This window comes from Colletotrichum fioriniae (assembly GCF_027942845.1).
Source record: "Colletotrichum fioriniae strain IMI 355084 chromosome Unknown scaffold_1, whole genome shotgun sequence".
Taxonomy (NCBI): Eukaryota; Fungi; Ascomycota; class Sordariomycetes; order Glomerellales; family Glomerellaceae; genus Colletotrichum; species Colletotrichum fioriniae.
This window is the reverse complement of record NW_027076837.1, coordinates 2,326,263-2,340,883: the sequence shown is the minus strand read 5'-3', so window position 1 is coordinate 2,340,883 and position 14,621 is coordinate 2,326,263. Positions and strand designations below refer to the sequence as shown.

The window sequence follows — 14,621 nt, the reverse complement described above, 5'->3', positions numbered from 1 at the left end:
AAATCACCAAAACGGTTACTCCATCCGAAGATGATGAGAAGCCTACCGGGCCTATCTACCTACAGGACGGCTACACACAGGAACCGCTCAGTACATCGACCAGCATTTGATAGATATGGTGTGTGCTGAAAGGCTGACAGACACCAATGCAGCCGAGAAACCTTCCAGCCGGTCCAGCCAGACAGATGGGTTTCTATGGTTCGGACAAAGTAGGACCGGGTGCTGTCCTGTGCGTCGCGAACCCAAGTATTCGTACCTACCAAGGTATTTTGTGAGGTAGGAAGGAGAGGCGGATGATGGATCAGCCAGCACTCCGGCCTGCTTTCCGTAGCCGCTCCGTTGGTCAAGGCCACTCACCCGAGAAACGACAAGAAAGAGATGCTCAGCTCTACGCCTCAAACAGGATACCTGGGGTTCTTGCCGGAGACCTGCGGAACCTACATTCCTTCCGATACGAGAGAGAGAGAGAGAGATCCGCCTTTTGCCGACAAGCAATGCGGACTGCAAAGAAGACGATTGCCATGTCGTCACGGAGAAGGGCTGATGCTTTTCGCTCGAATTACCCTTTCGACCAGGGCCCTGATCGTCCAGCAGATTGTCCCCTGCCACCAGGACCCTGAATAGGATGGTGGTGGTCTGGCCTGACAACCTGGGTCTCGCCTCTCGTCGATAGTACCTATGGTCGCTCCGTTCCCGCCAACCATGTCGTCGCGCAACGTCCGAAACCAGTTACCGGTTGCCGGAAATCTATCACCCAACCCCCCAAAGAATCTGCAACGACACCAAAAGGTTTGGGCGAAAAGATGAATTGCTCAAGTTTCCGCCGATGGCTTCGGTCACATTGGTCTTTACCCCGCTTCTTCAAAGCACTCAATTCCTTCAATGACTTTCGGCTCATGTGTATCATGTACATACATAGTAACGCCAGGACCATTCGAACGTGCGTATGGCAGGGGAAGGGAGCAGCGGCAAATCGCAGTGAAATTCTCTTTTTCCTATCCCTCCCCCCACCATGGCAACTGCTCTCAGATCTCATCGCCCACGCACTGGCGGTTCGGGCTTTGCATCTCGGGAGAGCATGGTGCGGGCGCCCATATATCAGAAAGTTTGCGGAAGGTGATTTGATCTGTCGAGGAAGCACCCCCAGCAGACTTTGTTATGTTGATTCATTTCGTTGTGGGAGAGCTGAATGGCATTGTCTATTTCTGTGGGATATTTGCCAAGTGGGAGCTGAGTCGTGTGTTGTCCCAACGTGCTTCGTCTTACGGTTCCATTTCCCCTTGGTCCAGATGTTTGCGGATTCAGCTCACCTCTGAATAAGTACTCCGTGGTTCGCAGCAGTGAACCCCATGGCCCTCTGCTACGAAAGGGGGATACGCACCTTTGCAGATCATTCTTTCCAGAAAAACGTGGTATGTCGCTCTCTGTCTCTCTCCCCACTGCACGCGTTCAACGGAACCCCGTTGCATTTCGTCTGCCCATCCCGCAGCCCGCTCATCAATGTCGATCCGGCAGCAGCCAGCCACCGGCCGCCAAGAAATAAAGCGGGCTGTCGCCCTCCGCTCTTGCCCCTCCCTGCCCTCACCTGCGAGTCCCTCTTCTTCTTCCCCTCCAACCCTCCAAGCGCAAGACTGCGCAGTAATGTCAGTATCCATCCGTAGAACAACAAGTTGTTAGTTCGGTCGACGTTAGCGTGTGATCTCTCAGGCTCTAGCGTGTGTCTGTGTCTTGGCTCGGCGCGGGTGCCGCAGAGCGGAGGGGACTCCTTGGGGGGAACGGGGACTCTGGAGGTACCTACCACTGTACCTATACACCTTGGCATCTTGGGTGGAGGAGGAGGGCCAGCCGCTTCTGGTGTCAGGTGAGAGGACCCGCTTCCTTGGGTTACGCCTGTTGATGGTTAGATACGTACGGGTACTAATTCTTTTGCTGGCTATTCGTAAGGTGCACAGGGTTGGAGGGAGGTACCGGCCAGGAACCTAGGGACCTGGACATGGACAGAAACCCCAACCTGCTATTGCTGGGTGCCTGGCAGCGCCTCTCGAGGGAAGTGCCACTTTGAGTGTTACCCCAAGTTCCCAACTCACCCGTTGTGGAGAATTGACGGAACGAAAAGTGCCCATCGGCCAGGGCTGCACTGCACGTATCGTTGAAGGTCGGAAGAACGAATGACGGACACCGCCTCGTTGCGGATGCCTCCCATACAAGCTGCGATTCTCAAATTGCCTTCCTGAGAAGAGATTTAATTGGAAAGTGGTATCTCATTACGGTTGGTGATGGCCCAGAATCCAATTCTAGTCTCAACTCCGCCCAGAGACCGGTTCGTAGCTCGAATAACACGAGTGGATGGAAAGGTGGGCACGGGAAGCCGACGTCGATCCCATCCCATAACAAACCCCCCTTATTAACATTCTGTAACAAGAGAGCGAGAGAGCAACTTCAGCAAAGTGGTCTCCCCTTTCCATGTGTGTGTGTGTGTGTGTGTGTGTCTCGGCCGAGGAAGGGGGAAAGGTCACCCAGTGTGCTGGGTCAAACTGTTACAAAAAACAATAACCCTTTTTTCAATGGAGAACTTTCTTTTGCTTTGGTTGCGTCGATCCGTACTTAATTAATCCCACGGCAACGACGTCGAGACTAGGGAAAACTTGAGACGAAAATGAGCATGGGCCTCGGTTTCGTTTAATGCCCCGAGACGGAGACATTTGGGTGAACAAGCTTGACATGCGCCCTGATCTGCAGTCCGGCAGCGGTTCCCCTTTTGTAAAATTGATTCGTAAGATGGAAAGGGAAGCAGAAGCAGAAGCAGAAGCAGAAGCAGAAGTAGAAGCCAATTATGTGTACTTGGGCCTTACGTCGTGAGGCCTTGCTTCCCTTACTATTCTATTACGTCCTGGAACCCGGTCTCGACTTGAGATCTCTGGAGACTGCAAGGCAAGAGGCGAGACGGATGAGGATGAAGATGAGATGCTCACTCTAAACGGATTGAACAGAACAATGTCCCACTTGTAAGCCCCACGAGCTGTCGTCCTGTCGGCTTCACATCCGGAGAGAGTAAGAAAGAGAAGGATGGGGTAGATAGACAGCTCTCAGACGGATGAGATATCCCCATGGATAACGGCCTTGGAGGTTCTGATTCGTCAGAGGAAGGGGTCGCCTGAAACGAGGCTCTCGACCGCGGTTCCCTTCCTTTGTCATCAAGGAGAGAGAGAGAGAGAGAGAGTCTGGACCCGTGATGCCGCCGTTGCTCGGGTCTGACGTGCCGAAGGGAGGTGATTACATGGATGGTTATTTCTTCTGATGATGTCTTGACAGACAGCTGTTCACGGATGTGCTTCGCGTGGAGATAGAAGATCGCTCTGTCTCTCTACCAAAGAGGTTACGGTAATTGATAGTGGTGGTTTGTCTCGGAGTTTTTCTCGAGCGGTCGTACTGTCTCCTGAATGTTGAGTTACAATTGGAATACCGTGACAGCAGACATCCACGGGCGTCCGTCGTTCGCACGGGAGCCCATGTAGATGGAAGATTACACCTGTGTGCTTCTCTCCTCATACCATTCTCGATGAAGACCGGAGTGCCGTGAGCACCTTAGACATTCATTTCTCAATGCGTTTCGTTCAGTCAAGGCCTGGAAAGAGAATTATATTTGGTAACATTTGATAGAACTGACAATTTCTCCTATTGCTCAATGCAGCACTTCAATTGTACACATCATCACTGCCACCTTGCTCACCGTGGTCTTGGAATCGACTTGATGAGCACGGCGCATATTATTTCGTGTTCCGTCAATTAGCATACCATCATGTCATCCACCGCAAGGCACGGGAGAGGTCAGATTGAAGCACCTGTAGTGAATCGAGGCTTGGTTCTCAAGAAGAGCCTTGCGGCTTGAGAATATGCCGATCGTAAACAGCCTCCGAGGAACCGCGGGCTGCTCCATAATTGTACACCCTGCATTGCAACGGCGCTTCGGGAGGCGCCAAATGCCTGGCTGACGCGAGGAAGCCTACAAACCCCTACTGACAGCAATTATTACGAGCCATGACGTTTGAAGCATATTTGATTGACGAATGGGCTCCAACGCCGCCTGGCAGAAGATCACGGTAAAAATCTACTCGCCCAACGCAGCATTTTGAACCCCCCCGTTTTGGTTGACAGTCATCTCTCCCCCTCCAAGAAAGAAGCAGTTCCCACACACGCCTTTTTCCACAAGTTCATATTCCCATTATCCCATATGAGGCCGGTCAAGTCGCGGGCCCTTTCCTTATTTGAAGTTATGTCCTGTACATCGTATCTGCGACGCGTCGTCTTTGGGCGGGGTCCCAAGTCTTTGGACAGTAATTTGTCGGTTAATTTTCGTTCTTCGGTTTGGTCGTTTGGCCGTCTATTGGGTCTTGAAGAGGAGGATCGCGCAGTGGCCGAGGTAGAAGTAGATGAAATGCTTAGTTTCTGTATGCCAGGTTAGATGTGATCAGGGTATGTCTAGGTTGATGCCTCGTGTTCTCCTCCTGTTACGGCTGGAAGTCGGATGTTGGGCTGCTCGTAGACGTACCGTGGGTCACGAAGCTGCCAAAGTTGCGGCCAACAATGCAGTGCCATGTAGGTCCCTTGCGCTCATCGAACTGAAATCGCCACAAGTATTAGCAACTGTATTCAGTCAGGCGATGAGAAGAATTGCGGTAGGCTCACGGTTCGCTTGATGTGCTGGGCAATGTCCTGGAGATCATGTTTGTTAGTAAATGACGTCGTACGCTATGTTCTCAGTGAGCTGGGGACGCGTACCTTCTCAATAGTGAACTTGGCCATGGCTTCCTGAGCTGTGGAGGGGTCGTCAGAACACAGCGGGGTCCTACGGAGGGGCTTTCCGAGGAATGACGTTACATACCGACTTCAATGGACTCCTGCTGCATATCCTCGGTCTATACACCGTCAGTATCATGGGTCGCAGTTGAGCGGTCCGTCAGCGCTCCTCACCATGTCGGCGCTCTTGACCTGGGCTGTTTTTCAGTTGCGTCAGCCTCGTCTTCAACCTTATCCCCGTCCAATTCCTGTACAGATGACCCATTCTATTGTCGCAACGTACCTTCCAGCTTCTCGCGCGGAGCGGGCGAAGTGCTCTTAGCGTCGGCCATTGTATGATGTCGTGGCGCTGCAAATGTATCTGAGTTTTGTGATCTCGTCGTCAGCCTTGGTCTAGCTGATTCGTTCGGTTTGCGCGGCACAACTCGCAAGCCCCTTTTCCAACTCGTCGTCCGCTGCTGCGCCTTGGTCTAGTTCGAAGAAACTCACTTATAGGAAAAGAGGTTCTGACGAGAGTGTCAGTGATTTGCCGCAAAGCGTGGAGGTTTCGACTTACATGAAAATTCTTAGACCGAGGAATTGGCTTGGTTTATGACTTTCTTTCAAGAGTGTTTGTCGCGTGTTTGGAGCAAGCCTGACAAAGTGCCCGCGACAGGGAAGGGTCCATTCGATCGAGTTGGGTTGTCATGGGCGCACGGGCCACAGTCTTCCTTCCGGGGTGGAAACGGCTACGGCTGTAACCTGCGCTAGCGTTGACAAGGCGGGGCGGAAGGTCACATGGTGATAGCGATAACGACGGGGCGGAAGAAAAAAAAAAACTTCAAGGCAAGTCCCGTTTCCGTCTTCAATATCACCGAGGCCTTCTCCCGTCTTCCTCTGTCGACTACACGACAGTATGTCTCTGCTTTTATAGCCACCACAACCCCCGAGCAGTTGAGCTCATAATCTTCTCTTCTTACTATTGTTGGAGCCTTTTATTTTGTTTTCTGAGATACCCCTTCACACAATGGCTGCTACCGCCGCTGACGTTACTCCATTGGAGACCTCTCGCATCTTCGTGAGAGGTCTTCCGCCCAAAATCACAGACGCGGACTTCCGACAGCACTTCTCAGCTGGAGGTCGTGAAGTCACAGACGTCAAAGTCATTCCTCAACGGAGAATCGGCTATGTCGGTTTCAAGACTCCCGAGGTTGCTGCTAAAGCAGTCAAGTATTTCAACAGATCATACATCCGTATGTCAAGGATCAACGTTGAGCTTGCAAGACCGGTATGTTGGCACCATCACCATGTAAACAAACAAATGTTCATGTACTCATGTTACCTTTCCAGATTGCAGATCTTGCCCCTGCAAAGGCAAAGGGCACTAGCGTCCAGATGTCTGTGGCAACACCGTCAGCATCTGCTGCCCCTCCCCCTGCCAGTGACGAGAAGGATGCGAAGAAGAAGCGAAAGCGAGAGGATTTGGATGAGTCGGATCCCAAGCTGCGCGAGTTCTTGCAAGTCATGGGCACTGGTCAAAGCTCTGCAAACGAGATGTCAGATGTCATGGCATCTGCCGCTGTTAAAGAGCAGAAGAAGTTGCTTCAAGACGATGAGAGTGACGACGAGTATGAGGCAATCCCGTCTCGGCCTGAGAAACGGCAGATGAGGGAGGCACCACAGGGAGATGGTCGTACAGAGCCTTTGCCGGAAAAGGACGAGGCAATGCCCGACGCTGACCCCGTCTCTGAGCCGACGGAAGTTATGCCTCAGGACGAGACTACGTCTGCCCCAACCAATGCTGCTGCCACAGATGATGATTGGCTTCGTTCGAGGACAAATCGATTACTTGACCTAGTTGAAGATGGCGAGGTGCCCCGACCTCCAGTCCAGCAAGACAGTGGAGAGACAGTCGGAAGTGCTCCCGTGGAACAGCAAAAGCAGCCGGCGGCCGAGAAGCCCAAGGCCGAGACTGATGGTGGAGCTGTAGCTCAAGATGCCCCAGTTTCCCAGGAGGTCGAGGAAGATGCCACCCTCGCCACCATCAAGCGAAACTCTAGACTCTTCGTTCGAAACCTACCATTTAGTGCCAAAGACGAGGACTTACGGGCACACTTTGAACAATTTGGGGAGCTGCAAGAGGTAAGCAGAGAGCTTTTCATATCAACCTTACGCCACTCCGTGCCATACAATCATGTGATGAATCCAGATAGGGACAGCTTACATCAAATGATGGTTGATGCGAACCTTGGATCGGTATTTTAGTAGATGCTTCGACTTTCTGAAAAATGATTGCTTTCTCAGCTCTTCGTATGAACATCAAGCATGGGCACAGATTGCTAATCTCCCACCAGGTACATCTGCCAGTCACTGCTGGAGGCGCAAGCAAGGGCTTTGCAATGGTCCAGTTCACGAGTGCCGAGTCAGCTGTTGCTGCATTCCAGTCGACGGATGGTCAGACTTTTCAAGGGCGTCTTTTGCACGTCTTGCCCGCTGAGGGAAAGCGCGATGCTGGGCTGGACGAGTTCGCAATCTCAAAGCTGCCCTTGAAAAAGCAGAACCTGATCCGAAAGAAAGCCGATGCCGCCTCTAGCACATTCAACTGGAATTCTCTGTACATGAGCCAGGATGCAGTCAATGCTTCCGTGGCAAGCCGGCTGGGCGTGTCCAAATCAGAGCTGCTAGATCCCACTTCGGCAGATGCCGGTGTCAAGCAGGCCATCGCCGAGACGTCGATCATCCAGGAGACCAAGTCGTACTTTGTGTCGAACGGCGTGGATCTCGATGCCCTCAAGTCGCAAAAGCGGGGCGACACGACCATTTTGGTCAAGAACTTCCCGTTTGGGACTACGATGGAAGAGCTGAGAACCATGTTTGAGGAGCACGGCACAGTCCTGAGGGTGCTGATGCCACCCAGTGGTACCATTGCCATTGTGGAATTCGCGCAGCCAACACATGCGAAGGCTGCCTTCGCCAAGCTGGCGTACAGGCGTATTAAAGACACTGTGCTGTTTCTGGAGAAGGGCCCGAAGAACCTGTCCAAGAATGATGCCTCAGTAAACATGACGCAGGGCAAGGAGGATCGGCCCACCGGTGTTCAGAAGTTGAGCGTCACAGAGCTTTTGGGACGGGACGACCAAGGCGAGGTCAACGTTGAAACAACCTCGCTGTTTGTCAGGAACCTCAACTTCTCCACAACGACGGATAAGCTGGCAGAAACGTTTAAACCGTTGGACGGCTTCGCCTCCGCCAGAGTGAAGACAAAGATGGATCCCAAAAAGCCTGGACAAGTGCTCAGTATGGGTTTCGGCTTTGTCGTCTTCAAGACAAAAGAACAGGCGCAGGCGGCCCTTAAGTCCATGGACGGGTTTGTGCTGGAAGGTCATACCCTTGCGGTCAAGGCCTCCCACAAGGGGCAAGACGCCGCAGAGGAGCGTCGCCGGGAGGACAAGGCCCGCAAGGCAGCGGGGCAGCGGACGAAGGTCGTCATCAAGAACTTGCCCTTCGAAGCGACCAAGAAGGACATCCGCACCCTGTTCAGTACCTATGGCCAGCTCAGGGCGGTGCGCCTGCCGAAGAAGTTTGGCAATTCGACCAGGGGTTTTGCCTTTGCGGAGTTTGTCACACCCCGGGAGGCGGAAAACGCTCTCAACGCATTGCGAGACACCCACTTACTGGGCCGCAAGCTGGTTCTCGACTACGCCGAGGCCGAGGCGGTCGACGCGGAGGAGGAGATTGCCAAGATGCAGCGCAAGATCGGGGGCCAAGTCAACAAGGTTGCTCTCTCGCAGCTCATGGGTCAGAACAGGAAAAGGGTCACCATCGGAGACGACAATGCCGACGAGATGGATATGTGAGCGTATGGAGGAACATCAACATCAACGGTCCCAAGAGGGAAAAGATAGAAGCGAATCCAAATTTGTGTCGGTGTTATGCCGCCATCGTCTCACAACATTTCCCTGACCAACTGCACTATCGTCGCGTCATTCTCGTCTTCCCCCTCAAAGTGACAATCGATACTACCAACTCAGAAACAGAGGTTTGGCTCAGGTATCTCCGCACGGTATTGACCTTTGGTAGTTACTTTCTTTAACTTCAGTGGCAGTCCACATCTGTAATTCTGTATGCAAATCTGTCTCACCCATCCCTGGCCCCGCGATTTGGGCCCCTGCTCACCCCCTTGTCACCCTTCCGATCAATTTTTCCCCGAACAGAACACCTCCTGCAAAAAATAAACCGTCCCGCTATTGGGGCACCTTTCCCCATGTCAAGCCCACGACGGGAACCAAAGGAGTTTGTTTTGTCAAACGGTGGAGTCCTGGAGAGGGCGGAAACTGCAACTCAACTACAGACTAATACTGTCTGTGCTATTTGGGACCTTGCCCCGTGCACCAGAACATCAAATGGCAATAGCTTCAATACGCGAGAGAACCATCTTCGTCGCAGATGGGAAGGGATGGAGAGGAAGAGAGTGGAAGGAGGAAACACGCGGGGAAAGGCAGAGGCGAACGAACATCATCCTCCCACACCAAAAATCTTTCTCTCATCTGTCATTCCGCCTCCTTCTGCCTATCCTGCCTCGAGCTGCGTACTCGTCTGTCCCTCTTCGCCTCCTTGACCCGCACAGCAGGAATGCATCTCTTTCCCCTTCACTCGGTGTTTTTGTCTCTTTCTAATCTGGCTACATACCAGCTTCACTGTGCACTATCCCCTTTCTTCGCCTCTGTTTCTAACTCTATCTTCTTGTTTTGTCTTTCTTACTCGTTGCTACCTTTGCCTCTCGTGTTGCGAAGGATATTTCAACTTTTTGTATGAGAGCAGAACGGTGGGGATGCCCTAAATCAGCACCCACGCCCAAATCAAAGAAAAAGTTGCCTATCCGTCTTATCTTCTTCCAGCCCTGCCTCTAGAAAGAGTAAGAGAACTCTCAATTGGACGGGTCTGAATGAGTGACGGTGGTGGTGGTGGTGCTGTGTGGTTTGGTGCGCGTGGTTCGTGCAGATCCAGAACCGTGGTCTCTACTTAGTTCGTCCCAAGTTGGCCCCCCCGTGAAGGCCAACGTTCCTTGGACCAAACCCCTTGCATGCCATCGCCCTCAATGTGTCCACCCCTCCAGCTTCGTTAGTTTCCCATGATTTGCCATGTGGAGATGGCCCTGGTCGGACTGACAGACGATCATATGCACACTCACATCCGCTTGGTACCGCACCGTAGTCGTAGGGCGACAGGGAAAACCTCAACGGGCCCCATATCGACAAGCCTGGCTCCCCGATGCTTCCTAGCTCAGCTACAGCTAACCTCGCGATCCTCCGAGCTGTCAAGTCATGTCAGTCAAATTCGGGTCATACAACGTCGCTGGACTTGCCAATAGAACCACCCTCCTCCCTTATCCTCCTCTGACAGGCACGGCTCCAGCCCTGTGCTTCCTACCATACTGCTCACTAACGTCCGGCCTTCTCTTTCGCTCTGCTTCCCTCACCCTGGCTAGCTTCCCTCGGAGCCCTGATCCGACTTAGTCTGCCGGAGCTTCCTGTCTGCACCTCTCCATGTCCCCTCTGAAGCTCGTGCTCAGATTGACTTCCCTCTCTCTCTCACTGCCCCGCCATCCCTTCCTTCACCCAGACCACATTCCCGCTTCAGCAGTGCTGACCAGCGCCGTCCCAAATGAGATCTTCCCTTCACCCCGCTTAGAGGGTCCAGTACGCAGGAGTCGGGAAAGTCTGGAGCCTCGAGCGGGGCTCACAGGCACATGTTCTGTATCTACTGTCCCAAGGAGGACAGGGCCCTTAGACTAGGAGGAGGCCACAGGCATACCCGGGGAATGGACAAGGAGGACGATGAAGCAGAGGGCTAAGAAAGGGGGGCGTGTGTTGGCCGTCGATCTGGAACCCGGGGTGCCAAACGAAAATTCGAAAGCTCTCTCCTGCTCTGTCAGTCCCGTCTATCACCGTCTCTCTCTCACCCGGTAGTCTACGGTGTTGAGGGTGTGTCTGTCGAACGATATTGAACCTTCCCTCGCCTCCTCTCTTTTCAGACCTTGGAGCGGGTGTACCTGGCTTCAGGAACTTATATTGACGTACGTCCCATGCCAGTGTCATTCCTTTCAACTTCCCCAAGCCTTCTCTCCATCTTCCAACATCCTTACTTTTCTTTTGCTTGATCCAAACACTCAAGCATAGGAAAAGCACGTGTGGCTCGCCCGCCTTTCTCAAACCAGTTTCTCGAGCTGCGGAATTCAGACACACGCTCATTTTACTTTTCTGTTTGTTTCCTAATCGAAAACACCATCTGTTTACACTCACTTCGCCATCATTCCTCTCCCACTCTTTCAGCCCTTCTCCCGAGGACATACCACGAGGAATCTTGACCCCGGAGCATATCACACGGAGAACAAGCGCCCTTTTGCACTCCTTCACTTAGCAACAAAACCCATGCCCGCCCCGTCACGGAATTCCTGAAGAGTCATTCCTTTCACCTACGTCTTTTGCCTCTCAGCTATCCTCCATTCTTTCACTCAGGGGTTCCGTGCTTGTCAAGGAATCCTTTTACAATCCAGTTGAAGTCTCTACTATCCTCGTGGGGTAGAGAGAAAGAACGGACCAAGGTCGACGCATCAACCGGTCCCATACCAGTCCTCCGCAAGGACTATCTCCAGAAACACAAAGAAGATTGCTTCCATAGGAAGCAGACCAGATGATGATGGAGCACCCGCGTCCTGTGCTTCCCTCTCAACGCTACTCCCCTTCCCCAGTCTACAGCTACGATAGCAGACGATGCACGCCGACTGGGCGACAGCCATTGAGGGAGTCGACGGGCAATGTTCAGTCCGCCGGCTCTCACTTGGGAAGCCTCGCATCGTCGTGCCGTAATAGTCCACTTGGACTCTTCTCACCGAGCCTGACGAGCATACCCACTCCACCCATCGTACCATCCCAGGCTGGCTCTACCTACAGGAGCAGCAGTAGCCTGAGAAGGCCAGATGCTCTCCACATGGCCAGAAGGGCACGACATGACATCAACCCCATCTACTATGCCCCTGAGTTCCGGCCTTACCGGGACAAGCAGGACCAGAAGGATCCCAACGAGAAGCAGATCTGGCCTCGTGTGTTGGAAGATGCCTTCCTCGACTGTGAGTTCCATCCATTTGAGCAGCTTGAAGTCCCTTCTGACATGGCATCTTAGCACTGCTCATCATCCCGCATATGGGTAGAAAAAAGTACAGCATGCAGGGAAAGCAGTTTGGGCGTAACATGCTCATCAGCGAGTACCTGTGGATCGCGTACTGCTGCAGCTTGCAGCCAGGACAGAAGGCAGAGGAAAGAAAGAGAAAACAAGTTTCCAGCCACATTCAAGTGGTCAAGAAGATGTTCGAGAAGCACCGATGCTGTAAGTTTGAGTTTCGACATGCTACCAAGACTTGAGCTAACACATTTCAGACCACTTCTTCTTCGTCAAGGACCCAGACAAAAGCGAGGCCCGCCTCAAGGACAACATGGAGATTGCCTCCTTCAAGGACAACCCAGTGCTTGTCGCCCTCGCCGAGGGTCGTCTTCCAGACGTGCGTCCCAACTACGAGTACTTTGCCCAGATCCTTGCCATGGACTCCCTTGTCGTCATGAGGCCCAAGACTGCCTGGATCTTCGTTGCTTCCTCCAACGTCAGGATGGAAGAGAACGGAGACGCCTACGACCAACACGGCAAACCTCTCGACCCTGACTACTACCCCCACTTGGAGAAGAACATGCACAAGGAAGACGGTCTTTCCAGAGGCCTCAACGGGAGCGTTCTCCTACACGAGTACAACCGCGAATTGGCACAAAAGGAATCCGCAGCTGTCACTGAAATGTCTCAGGAGTGGGAAGCAAAGTTCCCTCCCTTGCACAAGTCACTCGAGCATGCCATCCAGGACAACAAGTGGCTTGACATCTTGGAGATGACAGTCACACTCGAGATCCATCCCCGCAGCAACTTCCCCGCCGGATCCGAGCTCAACGGTTTCGTTGAGTTGAGCATTTCCCAGCCCGCCCTCCAGAACCATCGCTGGAAGTGCGTCACCAAGCTGGCGCGGCCCGAAGAGCTCCGCCGAGCCGAGAACGAGCCCTGCATCATTGAGCAGACGAGCGAGGTCGGCGTACAGTACACTCACCGTCCCGGATGCCAGGAGAGCAAGTTCGAGTGCGACTGCCGCAGCCGTCCCAGACAGGACGTCCGCGTGCCCTTCCCCGCGGCCGAGTGGGCTAGCATCCTGAGCACGTGCGCCGGCTACCTCGAGCCCGTCGACAATAAGAACAAAATCGAGGACGACGAAGAGAGAGCCAAGGCCGCGGAAGACGCCGCCCTCGAGGCCGAGCGTACCACGGCGGAGCTAATCCAGCAGGTTGGCATGTTCCAGGAGCTGTGGTCCGCCCCGCCCGACAACTCTGACCGCCGCAACTGGGTGCGCCGTGGCATCATTCTCTGGAAGTTCCGCACGATCCACGCCTTCGACGACAAGTGGAACCCCATCTTTGAGAAGCCCGCGCCGCAGAAGGGCAGGAAGCCCGCCGAAGAGGACGGCGAAGACCAGAGCTCATCATCCCGACGCGGAAGCCGCTCAAAGCGCGTCTTCAACCCTCCCGGCACGACCTGGCGCTTCCTCACGGCCCTGGATCCCGTCTCCTCGGCGCATCAGCAGAATGTCTGCGTCAACCCGGCATCTGGCCCGAGCCGGGACATGCTTATGGCACCGACACCTCCCTATTCTCACCATCTCGCTGCCGTCATGAACGACAACATGAGTAACGCCTGGGAGTCGGTCACCATGCCTGGTCAGCTGCCGAGCCTGGCTTCCACCGGAACACTTGGACTCATTGAAAGCTACTCACACGGACTAGCAACGCCCCCGCCGACTGCCTCCCTAAACTCGTCGTACGCAAGCAGCTATGATGGCAGTCATGAGCTCGCTGGCGGACCGCACCACCACCACCACCACCACCACCACCAGCTTGACTTGTTTACCGCCGCGGCCTGCACTAGCTCCATGGACAGTCAGGCCATCGTCGCCGACATGTCATCTGCTGCTCCCGACCCGTACCTCTCGGCGACTGCGGGCATCCAAGTTTCAAGCGGTGTACCTGTCGGCGTCTATGACGAGGGTGAGGTCGAGGGCATCCACGACTGGGACACGGCGGCCTCATCCTTCCACAACCTCAATCAGTGGAACAGCTGGAGCGAGGCGGCGTCAGACCCAAAGACGCAGCAGTGGCAGAACGAAAACCACCGCAGCGCGGCCGCCAACTCCAACATCTGGCCCGAGAGCAAGGATCACCACACATGGAATCAGCAGCCGTGGGCCCAGGCCGTCTCGGCAGTCGCTGCCGTGGCCGGCACAGACGGCAGATCCGGATGGTCACCAGTCGACCAGCAGCGCAGCGGACTGCCCTCGCTGGATCAACTCACCCCGCTCAAGTCGTTGGCTGGTAGCAGGAAGAGAGCGCGCTCCAACAGCCTCGACATGGAGAACAGGGAGAACTACCCTGCATCATCGATCCAGAAGCTGGTGCACCATCGAGCGCCGGCAGCTGTGATGGATGAGGCTGGTGGTCACGGACACCGCAACTGGGAATGAAACTTCACTCGGCCGGGCTGTACAGACGGGGAAGAGAAACGGAATGCAGCATGTTTCCGGGGGATGTGTGCCCTGCTTGCGTGTACGTTGTAAAACTGGAGAGGAGCAATCTCGCATGCAGCGGCATCTGAGCAAGGTGAAAAAAAGGATGGTGTGCTTTTGCGCGGGAGTTTTTGTTCTTGACTTTGGGTGGGATGGAATGATTGACGGCCGACTCATGTGTGAAACGCCTATAAAG

The 14,621-nt window shown here is 54.0% G+C and overlaps 3 protein-coding genes across 3 annotated transcripts; 2 read left to right on the top strand and 1 right to left on the bottom strand.

The window, feature by feature from the left end:
• Window positions 1–4,381: 4,381 nt before the first annotated feature.
• On the bottom strand, window positions 4,382–5,129 carry DYN2 (Dynein light chain; the record flags this gene model as incomplete). The annotated part of the gene is made up of 7 exons (XM_053197691.1): window positions 4,382–4,446; window positions 4,550–4,619; window positions 4,687–4,713; window positions 4,780–4,814; window positions 4,883–4,916; window positions 4,972–4,994; window positions 5,081–5,129. The coding sequence occupies 7 exons, from the start codon at window positions 5,127–5,129 to the stop codon at window positions 4,382–4,384; spliced, it is 303 nt and encodes a 100-aa protein (XP_053044914.1).
• Window positions 5,130–5,803: 674 nt separating this feature from the next.
• On the top strand, window positions 5,804–8,633 carry MRD1 (Multiple RNA-binding domain-containing protein 1; the record flags this gene model as incomplete). Its single annotated transcript, XM_053197692.2, has 3 exons — window positions 5,804–6,064; window positions 6,127–6,918; window positions 7,131–8,633. 3 exons carry the CDS (start codon window positions 5,804–5,806, stop codon window positions 8,631–8,633), a joined length of 2,556 nt encoding a protein of 851 aa, XP_053044915.2.
• A 2,836-nt stretch (window positions 8,634–11,469) lies between these two features.
• N0V96_000607 (uncharacterized protein) lies at window positions 11,470–14,383 on the top strand (the record flags this gene model as incomplete). Its single annotated transcript, XM_053197693.2, has 3 exons — window positions 11,470–11,905; window positions 11,959–12,162; window positions 12,213–14,383. 3 exons carry the CDS (start codon window positions 11,470–11,472, stop codon window positions 14,381–14,383), a joined length of 2,811 nt encoding a protein of 936 aa, XP_053044916.2.
• Window positions 14,384–14,621: the final 238 nt, after the last annotated feature.